Here is a 14,231-nt window from a genome sequence, read left to right on the forward strand (position 1 = left end):
CAGCGCTTTTCTTGAAAACGCAATATTTGAACCCAACCTAAAGGGAATTGGATCTTTAGTGAGATAATTAAAGAATATTTCTCTCCAAAACAAATACACGATGTGGAATAGCCAGATCCAGAAATGATGGAATGCCAACAGAATCCCATACTGATGGCCAATGTTAAATGTTGTCATATGAGGGATTTATCTCCCTCTCTCTTGGGAGGTTGATTCACAGTGGGGCATTTACAAGAGATGAGCGAGCACCAAAATGCTCGGGTGCTCGTTACTCGAGATGAACTTTTCGCGATGCTCGAGGGTTCGTCTTGAGTAACGAACCCCATTGAAGTCAATGGGCGACCCAAGCATTTTTGTATATCGCCGATGCTCGCTAAGGTTTTCATTTGTGAAAATCTGGGCAATTCAAGAAAGTGATAGGAACGACACAGAAACAGATAGGGCAGGCGAGGGGCTACATGTTGGGCTGCATCTCAAGTTCCCAGGTCCCACTATTAAGCCACAATAGCAGTAAGAGTGGGCCCCCCCTCCCAACAATTTTTACTTCTGAAAAACCCTCATTAGCAAGGCATACTTTAGCTAAGCACCACACTACCTGCAAATAAGCGCAAACACTGCCTGCATGACACTCCGCTGCCACTTCTCCTGGGTAACATGCTGCCCAACCCCCCCCACATGACCCAGTGTCCACAGCGCACACCAAAGTGTCCCTGCGCAGCCTTCAGCTGCACTCATGCCACACGCTGCCCTCATAGCCACACCACCCTCATGTCTATTTATAAGTGCGTCTGCCATGAGGAGGAACTGCAGGCACACACTGCAGAGGGTTGGCACGGCCAGGCAGCGACCCTCTTTAAAAGGGGCGGGGCGATAGCCCACAATGCTGTACAGAAGCAATGAGAAATCCAATCCTGTGCCACCTCCATCAGGAGCTGCACACGTGGACATAGCAATGGGGAACCCATGTGCCACACACTATTCATTCTGTCATGGTGTCTGCATGCCCCAGTCAGACCGGGGTTTTTTATAAATAGTCACAGGCAGGTACAACTCCGCAATGGGAATTCCGTGTGCACCCACAGCATGGGTGGCTCCCTGGAACCCACCGGCTGTACAGAAATGTATCCCATTGCAGTGCCCTGGACAGCAGAGCTAACGTCAGATTAAATGCAGGTGGGCTTCGGGCAACACTGCATGCCCCAGTCTGAGCAGGGTTTTTACTACATAGACACTGGCAGGTACAAATCCCTAATGTGAAGTCCCTGTGGACCCACATCATGGATGGCTCCCTGGAACCCATCGGCGGTACATAAATATATCCCCTTGCATTGCCCATCACAGTTGAGGTAACGTCAGGTTTAATGCAGGTGGGCTTCGGCCCACACTGCATGCCCCAGTCAGACTGGGGTTCTTTAGAAGTGGACACATGCAGTTACAACTCCGTCTGGACCGACAGCATGGGTGGGTCCCAGGAAGCCACCGGCGATATATAAATATATCCCATTGCATTGCCCATCACAGCTGTGGTAACGTCCGACTAAATGCAGGTGGTCTTCGGCCCACACTGCATGCCCCAGTCTGACCAGGGTTTTTAATACATAGACACTGTCAGGTACAAATCCCTAATGTGAAGTCCCTGTGGACCCACAGCATGGGCGGCTCCCTGGAACCCACCGGCGGTACATAAATATATCCCATTGCAGTGCCCTGCTCAGCAGAGCTAACGTCACATACAATACAGGTGTGCTTCGGCCAACAGTGCATAGCCCAGTCAGACTGGTAATATGTTTATGTAGCAAAAGTGTAGGCAAACCCCACACACCTTGCTTGTACCATGAGTGCAGGCAAAGCCCATAAAAATTACTAGGATTACACTGTAGGCGAGGGCCAAAAAAAATTGGTGTACCAACAGTACTAATGTACCTCAGAAAAATTGCCCATGCCCAACCAAGAGGGCAGGTGAAACCCATTATTCGCTTTGGTTAATGTGGCTTAATTTGTAACTAGGCCTGTAGGCAGCCCAGTTAAAATAAAAATTGGTTCAGGTGCAAGTTTCAGCGCTTTAATGAGAATTGAAATGTATAAACATTGTTTACTAAAGTAATATGACTGAGCCTTGTGGGCCTAAGAAAAATTGCCCATTCGGCGTGATTACGTGAGGTTTCAGGAGGAGGAGCAGGAGGAGGAGGATGAATATAATACACAGCTTGATGAAGCTAAAAGGTCCCCTTTTTTGATGGTGATAGAGAACGATGCTTCGATCCGCGGGTGCAGCCTACGTATTGTTTAGGTACCGCTGCTGTCCGCTGGTGGAGAAGAGAAGTCTGGGAAAATCCAGGCTTTGTTCATCTTTATGAGTGTAAGCCTGTCGGCACTGTCGGTTGACAGGCAGGTACGCTTATCTGTGATGATTCCCCCAGCCGCACTAAACACCCTCTCTGACAAGACGCTAGCCGCAGGACAAGCAAGCACCTCCAGGGCATACAGCGCGAGTTCAGGCCACGTGTCCAGCTTCGACACCCAGTAGTTAGAGGGGGCAAAGGCGTCACGGAGGATGGTCGTGCGATCGGCTACGTAGTCCCTCACCATCCTTTTACAGTGCTCCCGCCGACTCAGCCTTGACTGGGGAGAGGTGACACAGTCTTGCTGGGGAGCCATAAAGCTGGCAAAGGCCTTGGAGAGTGTTCCACTGCCTGCGCTGTACATGCTGCCTGATCTCCGCGGCTCCCCTGCTACCTGGCCCTCGGAACTGCGCCTTCTGCCACTAGCGCTGTCGGATGGGAATTTTACCATCAGTTTGTCCGCCAGGGTCCTGTGGTATAGCATCACTCACGAACCCCTTTCCTCTTCGGGTATGAAAGTGGAAAGGTTCTCCTTATACCGTGGGTCGAGCAGTGTGTACACCCAGTAATCCGAGGGTCACGAGAGAGGCATCCTAACATAAAGTCCGCCATGTGTGCCAGGGTACCAGTACGCAACACATGGCTGTCCTCACTAGGAAGATCACTTTCAGGATCCTCCTCCTCCTCCTCCTCCTCCTCCTCAGGCCATACACGCTGAAAGGATGACAGGCAAGCAGCATGGGTACCCTCAGCAGTGGGCCAAGCTGTCTCTTCCCCCTCCTTCTCATGCTCCTCCTCCTCCTCCTCCTCAACGCGCTGAGATATAGACATGAGGGTGCTCTGACTATCCAGCGATATACTCTCTTCCCCCGCCTCCGTTTCCAAGCGCAAAGCGTCTGCCTTTATGCTTTGCAGGGAACTTCTCAAGAGGCATAGCAGAGGAATGGTGATGCTAATGATTGCAGCATCGCCGCTCACCATCTGGGTAGACTCCTCAAAGTTTCCAAGGAGCTGGCAGATGTCTGCCAACCAGGCCCACTCTTCTGTAAAGAATTGAGGAGGCTGACTCCCACTACGCCGCCCATGTTGGAGTTGGTATTCCACTATATCTCTACGCTGCTTATAGAGCCTGGCCAACATGTGGAGCGTAGAGTTCCACCGTGTGGGCACGTCGCACAGCAGTCGGTGCACTGGCAGATTAAACTGATGTTGCAGGGTGCGCAGGGTGGCAGCGTCCGTCTTGGACTTGCGGAAATGTGCACTGAGCAGGTGCACCTTTCCAAGCAGGTCTGACAAGCGTGGGTAGCTTTTCAGAAAGCGCTGAACCACCAAATTAAAGACGTGGGCCAGGCATGGCACGTGCGTGAGGCTGCCGAGCTGCAGAGCCGCCACCAGGTTACGGCCATTGTCACACACGACCATGCCCGGTTGGAGGCTCAGCGGCGAAAGCCAGCGGTCGGTCTGCTCTGTCAGACCCTGCAGCACTTCGTGGGCCGTGTGCCTTTTCTCTTCTAAGCTGAGTAGTTTCAGCACGGCCTGCTGGCGCTTGCCCACCGCTGTGCTGCCACCCCGCGGGACACCGACTGGTGGCGACGTGCTGCTGCTGACACATCTTGATTGCGAGACAGAGGTTGCGTAGGAGGAGGAGGAGGGTGGTTTAGTGGAGGAAGCATACACCGTCGCAGATACCAGCACTGAGCTGGGGCCCGCAATTCTGGGGGTGGGTAGGACGTGAGCGGTCATAGGCTCTGACTGGGTCCCAGCCTCCACTAAATTCACCAAATGTGCCGTCAGGGAGATATAGTGGCCCTGTCCACCTGTGCTTGTCCACGTGTCCGTTGTTAAGTGGACCTTAGCAGTAACCGAGTTGGTGAGGGCGCGTACAATGCTGTGGGAGACGTGGTCGTGCAGGGCTGGGACGGCACATCGGGAAGAGTAGTGGCGACTGGGAACCGAGTAGCGCGGCGCCGCCGCCGCCATCATGTTTTTGAAACCCTCCGTTTCCACAAGCCTATACGGCAGCATCTCCAGGCTGATCAATTTGGCTATGTGCACGTTTAACACTTGAGTGTGTGGGTGCGTGGTGGCGTACTTGCGCTTGCGCTCAAACAGTTGCGCTAGCGACGGCTGGACGCTGCGCTGAGAGACATTGCTGGATGGGGCCGAGGACAGCGGAGGTGAGGGTGTGGGTGCAGGCCGGGAGACGGTCGTGCCTGTGTCCTGAGAGGGGGGTTAGATCTCTGTGGCAGGTTGGGGCACAGGGGGAGAGGCAGTGGTGCAAACCGGAGGCGGTGAACGGCCTCCGTCCCACCTTGTGGGGTGCTTGGCCATCATATGCCTGCGCATGCTGGTGGTGGTGAGGCTGGTGGTGGTGGCTCCCCGGCTGATCTTGGCGCGACAAACCTTGCACACCACAGTTCGTCGGTCGTCTGCACTCTCAGTGAAAAACTGCCACACCTTTGAGCACCTCGGCCTCTGCAGGGTGGCATGGCGCGAGGGGACGCTTTGGGAAACAGTTGGTGGATTATTCGGTCTGGCCCTGCCTCTACCCCTGGCCACTGCACTGCCTCTTCCAACCTGCCCTGCTGCTGCACTTGCCTCCCCCTCTGAAGATCTGTCCTCAGTAGGCTTAGCAAACCAGGTGGGGTCAGTCACCTCATCGTCCGGCCGCTCTTCCTCCGAATCCTCTGTGCACTCCTCCCTCGGACTTACTGCAATTACTACTACCTGAGTGATAGACAACTGTGTCTCATCGTCATCGTCCTCCTCACCAACTGAAAGCTCCTGAGACAGTTGCCGGAAGTCCCCAGCCTCATCCCCCGGACCCCGGGAACTTTCCAAAGGTTGGGCATCGGTCACGACAAACTCCTCCGGTGGGAGAGGAACCATTGCTGCCCATTCTGGGCAGGGGCCCGAGAACAGTTCCTGGGAGTCTGCCTGCTCCTCAGAATGTGTCATTGTAATGGAGTGAGGAGGCTGGGAAGAAGGAGGAGCAGCAGCCAGAGGATTCAGAGTTGCAGCAGTGGACGGCGTAGAAGTCTGGGTGGTCGATAGATTGCTGGATGCACTTTCTGCCATCCACGACAGGACCTGCTCACACTGCTCATTTTCTAATAAAGGTCTACCGCGTGGACCCATTAATTGTGAGATGAATCTGGGGACCCCTAAAACTTGCCCCTCTCCTAATCCCGCAGCAGTCGGCTGCGATACACCTGGATCAGGAGCTCGGCCTGTGCCCACACCCTGACTTGGGCCTCTGCGTCCTCGCCCGCGTCCACGTCCTCTAGGCCTACCCCTACCCCTCAGCATGGTGTATTACGAGTAGAGCAGAAACAGAACGCTGTAATTAAATGTGACGCTTATTGGCCTGTGGTTGGAGGCTGACTTCGCTTACGGAACGCACAGCAGAACCAGGAAACAATTTTGCGCACGCCTGTAGTGAGACGTAGGTGCGTATCACTGAGCTAGTAGACTTCACAGCGCAGAAGCAGTCAAGTCGCCAAAGGCAGTGGTACGCCTTAAGTATTTGGCTTCCCTTTTTTTAAATGGTGAGCTGAAACAGCAGACAGATACTGTATGCAGCGTATATTATGTTTACTGTTTCCCTCTGGCGCTATGACGGCGGTGATGTAACGGGCACAGCAGAGCCAGGAAACAATTTTGCGCACGCCTGTAGTGAGACGTAGGTGCGTATCACTCAGCTAGTGGAATTCACAGCGCAGAAGCAGTCAAGTGGCCAAAGGGCAGTGGTACGCCTTAAGTATTTGGCTTCCCTTTTTTTAAATGGTGAGCTGAAACAGCAGACAGATACTGTATGCAGCATATATTATGTTTACGGTTTCCCTCTGGCGCTATGGCGGCGGTGATGTAACGGGCACAGCAGAGCCAGGAAACAATTTTGCGCACGCCTGTAGTGAGACGTAGGTGCGTATCACTCAGCTAGTGGAATTCACAGCGCAGAAGCAGTCAAGTGGCCAAAGGGCAGTGGTACGCCTTAAGTATTTGGCTTCCCTTTTTTTAAATGGTGAGCTGAAACAGCAGACAGATACTGTATGCAGCATATATTATGTTTACGGTTTCCCTCTGGCGCTATGGCGGCGGTGATGTAACGGGCACAGCAGAGCCAGGAAACAATTTTGCACAAGCCTGCTGTAACGCTTAGCTGCGTATTAATTAGGACTACTACCCCCAGCAGACACCCAGTACACTGAAGACGGTCACAGGCAGCCCAAATATAGTATTTTTCCCCAATTTTTTTGAAAAAGCCCACTGCCTATATAGACAGTATATCTCTTTCACCTTTCCCACTGTCCCTGCCTCACCAGTACTGCCCCTATACTGAGTAAAATGACTGCAGACTGAGGACGCAATGCTCTGCACGCCCGATATACAAAAAAAAAAAATTGTGCAACACTGCTAAAAGCAGCCTCAACAGTACTGCACACAGTCAGATGTGGCCCTAAGAAGGACCGTTGGGGTTCTTCAAGACGAATATAACACCTAACGCTCTCCCTATAGCAGCAGCAGCATCAGCAGCACTTTCCCTGATCTATGTCAGAATGCATCTGTGGCGAGCCGTGGGCGGGGCAGATTTAAATACTCGGGTGTCACCTGATCTCCCCAGCCACTCACTGCAGGGGGGTGGTATAGGGCTGGAAGGTCACAGGAGGAAGTTGTAATGCCTTCCATGTCTTTCTATTGGCCAGAAAAGCGCGCTAATGTCTCAGAGATGAAAGTGAAAGTAACTCGAACATCGTGTGGTGCTCGTCTCGAGTAACGAGCATCTCGAACACCCTAATACTCGAACGAGCATCAAGCTCGGACAAGTACGCTCGCTCATCTCTAGCATTTACCCCTCTTTGTATCGGTCGTTATGTGAAACTGGTTACCATTTGGCTAAATGCTTTATGATTGACTTAGAGAAAGGGGGCAAGAAGGCAAAGTGGGCTGTAGAGCTAATTGGAAGGTTTCACCTTATCATTGTGCTAATAAAGTTGTTAGATTGATACACGGCATTTCCTGATTAAACTATTACTTATTATTTTTGTTTCTAGGAGCTGTACTGAAGGAAGAACCAAAACCTGTTGGTGAGGAATTATTTTATTTTCTTTTTAAGGCTGCTTCCACATGGGTGGGGAGAAAAAAACATTGCACATAGATTTGTGCGTTGAAAATCTCACACAAAAAGAACTCCATTCTTCTGAATGGGGTCATACACATGAGCGATGTTTCCTGCATGCTAACCCAATGCAATACAGGAACAAATTGCGGCATTGTTCTATCTTTCTGTGTGCTCTTGCATCGCAGTGCCCATTGTTCTCAATGGGGCAGGTGGCAGCATCTCACCACATGCTAGGTGCATGCAATGCAATGTCTCCCATTGAAAACAATGGGACAAACTTTGTGATCCTCCTCCTCCACGGCTAATAGCCACGGCAGAGAATCACTCCATCCCCAAAGTGATGCAGGGCTGTTTTGACATAAAAACGGCTCGCATCCATGGGGAATTCACATGATGGGGAGCTCAAAATGGGGGCCATGATTCACGGCCTTATATGCATCGAGCAGGAGTTGGCGGGAGTAGCTCCAGTGTGTGTGCCAATTCTGGCCTAGTCATAGTGGTGGCTACTCTGTCTACAGTGGTAGTTCATGAGGCAGATGGGATTTCAAAGGGGTTCTTGACTAAAGCAATTAGTAAATCATAAATTCTTTGTGATGCCAGTGCCTTTAGATTGCATGCGGGTTTGTGATGAAATAAGAAACCCGTCCAGAAAGGTAGCAGTAAAAGCGAAGGCACACAGTTTACTGAGACTCTGGGTTGGAGTACAATGTTCACGCTTTTCTTATAGCAAATAGAAAAGTCTTTAGCCATTTCTTGAACACATCAAATTACATTCAGAAATTCCTTGATTCCTTCCTGAAGAAGGAGATGGGGCTAACGGGCTAATTTTAAGTGGTTACTGGACTAGGAGGTTATTGGTGGAGGAATGAGGGGAACAGTATAAGCTCTCATGTAGACACTCTGATTCCTGGATGTGCAGGGACAAGTAACATTCACAGTTGCGGTGTCTGGGTTCCTTCCAGCTGACAGGGGGATCTACCCTGGAATCGGTTCCTCTGGGCAAGATTGTAAAAAAACTTCTCTGACACTCATTTCACTTTCCCCCACCTCAGACCACTCTCTTCTTTTTCTTCCTTTTCTTTATCTCTCCATTCTCTGGCTCCTTCCATTACCTCTTACCAACTCTTCTCCTCCTTCTCCTCCTAAATGTCCTTCTCCTTCTAACCCTCTAACTCCACCCTTTCTCTCGCTTTTATTATCTCTGTGTCACCCAATCCTAGGCAAGGTGCCAACTAACTCTCTAATGCCCAAGCTATCTAAGGATGACTGACACTAGTGACAGAGAATTAGCTGAAATTCTGCCTAATCATACAGAGCTAGCAAATGTGAATATTATACATTAGGAATTAACCCCTAGTAAACCAGACATTATTGTTGCTTCGTAATTTAACATACATTTCACATAATTTTTCCCAGTTTTTCCTTTATTATACGCAATTTAGCTGATCCAGTGTTAAATGGGCTTTGGGACCCCAAATTCTGGGGTACTATACACATCGCGCTCGCCCATGTGAAGTCAGCCTTACTGATTTGCAGCAGATTTCACACTTTCCATTGCATTCCAATTTAAATGGTGCAATCTTCTGCAGCTCTGCAACAAAATAGACAACAGAATCGACAGCAAATCGGCAATCTGTGAGCGCACCTTAAATATAGAGTGATCTGGTCTGTAGACCAGTTCAATGATATGTACAACACAAAGCAGCCTAAACCCCAGACCAAACCCTCTAACTGTAGACGCCTAAATAAATACAGACCCCCTAAATGAATATAGAGCCCAAACTCTGTACATTAAGACAGATACCCGACTATGTTCCCTAAACTAATACAGATCTAGACTCAGACCCCCAAAACTAATAAAGAGTAATACAGTCCCCCTAAACTGATACAGACACCAGACCCAGGCTCAATAAATAAATAACATGTATGTAAACATACAGTGAACCCAATGAGATGTCAAACAGTGTGATGGGGAGATTGAATATCAGAGGTATATTGAGTTCACCGTAGAATAATGATTGATAACAATTAATTACCCGTCCCGCCATGCTGCTGTTGTATCATTTTATGCACCATTTGCATCAGTCCTTCTCACTTGCGTGTAATAATGAAGTATTTGTATCCTCTTTACATCACAGCATATAACTTTACACATGACGGTTGGCTAATCTATAATGACAGCCAATACTATATTAGCGAAGATCAAGTGCCGATGGAGAAAGCACAAGAATTCTGTAGAAGAAGTTCTTCCCATCTTGTCACCATTAACAGTGAATCTGAGCGGAAATTCCTTTGGAAATACGTAAGTCCAGAATACTAATATTTTTTTTTACTTTAGCCTAGGGGCCCACGGCGACTTCAGATCACACAGCAGTTGAGATAAAATTCAAACCGTAACGGACTTCGATTGTTGCCCAACTATTTCCCCATAAGGAGACAGTGAGGTCAGGCACCAGTTAGGGTAACCAGTGGTTTTATCCTGACTGTTGGGTGACCAAAAAATACTTGGGGATTCTTCAGTTTCTGCTAAAGAAAGTTAATTCATTAAATGTGAAATACTCCAATTTGTTCTGATCCCGCCCCCTTGCCCTTCCCCTTTCTTCAGCAGAAAAACTTTTCTTGACCTTTATGCTCCTTTTAATCTGGATATTACTATTGGGACACTGAAGCTAGGTTAGATAAACTATACAGTTATCCAAGTCTAACCAGCTTTTATGAAAATTTGCGAAAGATGTATATAACAGTGGACTCACATGAGCGAGTTTATGTGCTTACAATTGTCCACACAAAAACATGTGCCTGTTATAATCATTGGTTCCCTACAGTATGTTCACATGTCCGTGTTTTACAGGCGTGCAAACGCACATACCTGCAAAACATAGGACATGCGTGCACCATAGGTCTGTGGTGCACATCAGTATTCCCCAGCGGGGAGTCCCCTTGTCACTGAACACTGTGACAGCACTGTAAAGAATCCCCTGCCATCTGTCACAGCTCCGCAGGAAGTAAAGAATCCCCTGCCACAGCTGTGACAGCTGTGGCAGAGGATTGCAATGTTCTTCCATTGCTTTCAATGGGACTAGCACTTCTGCAGTCCCATTGAAAGCAATGGGCTGCTGGTAAGCCCTGCAGAGATTTTCGGGGAAGGGCTTTAAATATAAGCCCTTCCCTGAAAATCATCCCTAGAATGTGTTAAAAGTAAAAAATATATATATACTCACCTCTCCTCAGCTACCAGAATTCCATGAATGGCATAGAGCTGCCTGTGATTGGCTGAGTGCTGTAACCAATCACAGGCAGCTAGAAATGAGCGAACACCAAAATGCTCGGGTGCTCGTTGCTCGAATCGAGTTTTCCGCGATGCTCGAGGGTTCGTTTCAAGTAACGAACCCGATTGAAGTCAATGGGCGACTCGAGCATTTTTGTATATCACCCATGCTCCGCTAAGGTTTTCATTTGTGAAAATCTGCAAAACCTACGAAAGTGATGGAAACGGCACAGAAACGGATAGGGCAGGTGAGGGGCAACATGCTGGGCTGCATCTCAGGTTCCCAGGTCTCACTATTAAGCCACAATAGCGGCAAGAGTGCACCCTCCCCCCCCCCCCCAACAATTTTTACTTGGGACAAACCCTCATTAGCAAGGCACACCTTAGCTAAGCACCACACTACCTCCAACCAAGCACAAGCACTGCCTGTGGGACACACCGCTGCCTCTTCTACTGGGTTACATGCTGCCCAAGAATTGATAATAGATTGACATTCCATCTTCATTCGAAATCCTGTGCCACCTCCCTCAGGAGCTGCAAACGTGGGCATAAAGGGGACTCCGTTGCCGGCCTAGAGCTTCTACACTTCTCCACAATGCAACAATACTCGGTGTGGGAAGTATGTGAGCGGGCCATGGGTCAGCCTCTGTCCCAGCAAACACCTTGTGTGGCCCAAGGTGCTGCGAGTGACAAAGCAATGGGGACTCCATGTGTCCACACACTACTCATTCTGTTTGGGTGTCTAATACCTCATCGACAACACAAGGGGTAAACCATCTGAACTCTGCACCCTACCCAAGTCTGTCAGTGTTTTGGGGACAGACAGGTAAAACACCTCAATGGGAAGTCTGTGTGCACCCGCAGCATGGGTGGCTAGCAGGAACCCACAGACGGTACATAAAGAAATCCCATTGCAGTGCCCCGGATAGCTGAGGTTACGTGAGAGGAAATAAAAGTGGGCCTCGGCCCACAATCCATGCCCTAGTCAGTCTGGGTTTTTTTTGGCGCCAGATAGATAGAACACCGCGATGAGAAGACTTAGTGCACCCATAGTATACACAGACCCCTGTAATATTCCTGTAGCAAAGGTATAAGCTGACCCCAGTAACAGTTATGTTGCAGAAGTCTATGGAGACCCCATTAACATTTCTGTAGTAACAGTATAGACAGACCCCAGTAACAATTTCATTAGCAGAAGTATAGGCAGACCCCTGTAACATTTCAGTAGCAGCAGTACAGGCAGAGCCCAGTATTTGTAACATTTCGGTAGTAACTGTATAGACAGACCCCAGAAACATTTCTGTTGTAACAGTATAGACAGAGCCGAGCAACATTTCTGTAGTAACAGTATAGGCAGACCCCCAGTAACATTTACGTAGCAGCAGTATAGGCAGACCCCTGTAACATTTCTGTAGCAGCAGTATAAGCAGACCCCTGTAACATTTATGTAGCAGAAGCATAGGCAGGCATGTGTAACATGTCTGTAGTAGAAGTATAAGCAGACCCCAGTAACATTTCTGTAGCAGCAGTATAAGCAGACGCCCTGTAACATTTATGTGGCAGAAGTATAGGCAGACCCCAGTATCAGTTCTGTAGCAGCAGTATAGGAAAACCCCAGCACCATTTCTGTAGTAGAAGTATAGGCAGACCCCTGTGAAATTTGCGTGGCAGCAGTATAGGCAGACCCCAGTAACATTTTTGTAGCAGAAGTATACGCAGACCCCTGTAGCCTTTCTGTAATAACACTATAGACAGATCCCAGTGACATTTCTGTAGCAGAAGTATAGGCACATGCTGCCTGATCTCTGCGCCTCCCCTCCTACTTGGCCCTCGGAACTGCGCCTTCTGCCACTAGCGCTGTCAGATGGGAAGTTTACCATCAGTTTGTCCACCAGGGCTCAGTGGTATTGCATCCCTCTCGTACCCCTTTCCTCTTCGGAATGAGAGTGGAAAAGTTCTCCTTATACCGGGGGTTGAAAAGAGTGTGCACCCAGTAATCCGTTATGGTCTAACACGAGGGTCACGAGAAAGGCAGCCTAACATGAAGTCTGCCATGTGTGCCAGTGTACCAGTACGCAACACATCGCTGTCCTCACTAGGAAGATCACTTTCCTGATCCTCCTCCTCCACAGGCCATACACGCTGAACAGATGGGAGGCAAGCAGCATGGGTACCCTTTGCAGTGGGCCCAGCTGTCTCTTCCCCCTCCTTCTCCTCCAAAACGTGCTGAGATATAGACATGAGGGTGCTCTGACTATCAAGCGACATACTCTCTTCCCCCGTCTCCTGTTCTGACCGCAAAGCGTCAGCCTTTATGCTTTGCAGCGAACTTCTCAGCAGGCATAGCAGAGGAATGGTGATGCTAATGATTGCAGCATCGCCGCTCACCATCTGGGTAGACTCCTCAAAGTTACCGAGGACCTGGCAGATGTCTGCCATCCAGGCCCACTCCTCGGTAAAGAATTGGGGAGGCTGACTCACACTACGCCACCCATGTTGGAGTTGGTATTCCACTATTGCTCTATGCTGCTTATAGAGCCTTGCCAACACGTGGAGCGTAGAATTCCACCGTGTGGGCACGTCGCACAGCAGCCGGTGCTCTGGCAGATTACACCGATGTTGCAGGGTCCGCAGGGTGTCAGCGTCCGTGGTGGACTTGCCGAAATGTGCGCAGATGCGGCGCACCTTGCCGAGCAGGTCTGACAAGTGTGGGTAGTTTTTCAGAAACCGCTGAACCACCAGATTGAAGACTTGCGCCAGGCATGACACGTGTGTGAGGCTGCCGAGCTGCAGAGCCGCCACCAGGTTACGGCCGTTGTCACACACGACCATGCCAGGTTGGAGGCTCAGCGGCGAAAGCCAGAGGTCGGTCTGCTCAGTCAGACCCTGCAACAGCTCGGGGGCCGTGTGCCTCTTGTCACCTAGGCTGAGTAGTTTCAGCACGGCCTGCTGACGCTTGCCCACCGCTATGCTGCCACGCTGCGCCACACCGACTGCTGGCGACGTGCTGCTCACATTTCTTAATTGAGAGGTAGAGGTTGCGTAGGAGGAGGAGGAGGGGGAGGGTTTGGAGGAGGTGGTATAGACCACCGCAGATACCAGAACCGAGGAAGGACCCGCAATTCTGGGTGTGGGTAGGATGTATGAGGTCCCAGGCTCTGACTCGGTCCAGCCTCCACCAAATTCACCCAATGTGCCATCAGGGAGATATAGTGGCCCTGTCCGCCAGTACTTATCCACGTGTCCGTGGTTAAGTGGGCCTTCCCAGTAACCGTGTTGGTGAGGGCACGATTGATGTTGCGGGAGACGTGCTGGTGTAGGGCTCGGACGGCACACCGGGAAAAATAATGGCGACTGGGGACCGAGTAGCGTGGGACCACCGCCGCCCTCATGTTTTTAAAAGCCTCCGTTTCCACAAGCCTGTACAGCAGCATCTCCAGGCTAATCAATTTGGCAATGTGCACGTTTAATGCTTGAGGGTGCGGATGCGTGGCGGCGT

At 50.1% G+C, this 14,231-nt stretch overlaps 1 protein-coding gene across 1 annotated transcript in view; it reads left to right on the forward strand.

The window, feature by feature from the left end:
* The window catches only part of LOC136586785 (macrophage mannose receptor 1-like), a 359,197-nt gene that overhangs the window by 161,635 nt on the left and 183,331 nt on the right, over positions 1 to 14,231 (forward strand). The window contains exons 16-17 of the mRNA XM_066585009.1: positions 7,397 to 7,429; positions 9,603 to 9,766. Of these exons, the coding sequence (XP_066441106.1) occupies positions 7,397 to 7,429; positions 9,603 to 9,766 (197 nt within the window). The remainder of the gene's footprint in view (positions 1 to 7,396; positions 7,430 to 9,602; positions 9,767 to 14,231) is intronic.

This window comes from Eleutherodactylus coqui, chromosome 12, assembly GCF_035609145.1.
Source record: "Eleutherodactylus coqui strain aEleCoq1 chromosome 12, aEleCoq1.hap1, whole genome shotgun sequence".
Lineage (NCBI taxonomy): Eukaryota > Metazoa > Chordata > Amphibia > Anura > Eleutherodactylidae > Eleutherodactylus > Eleutherodactylus coqui.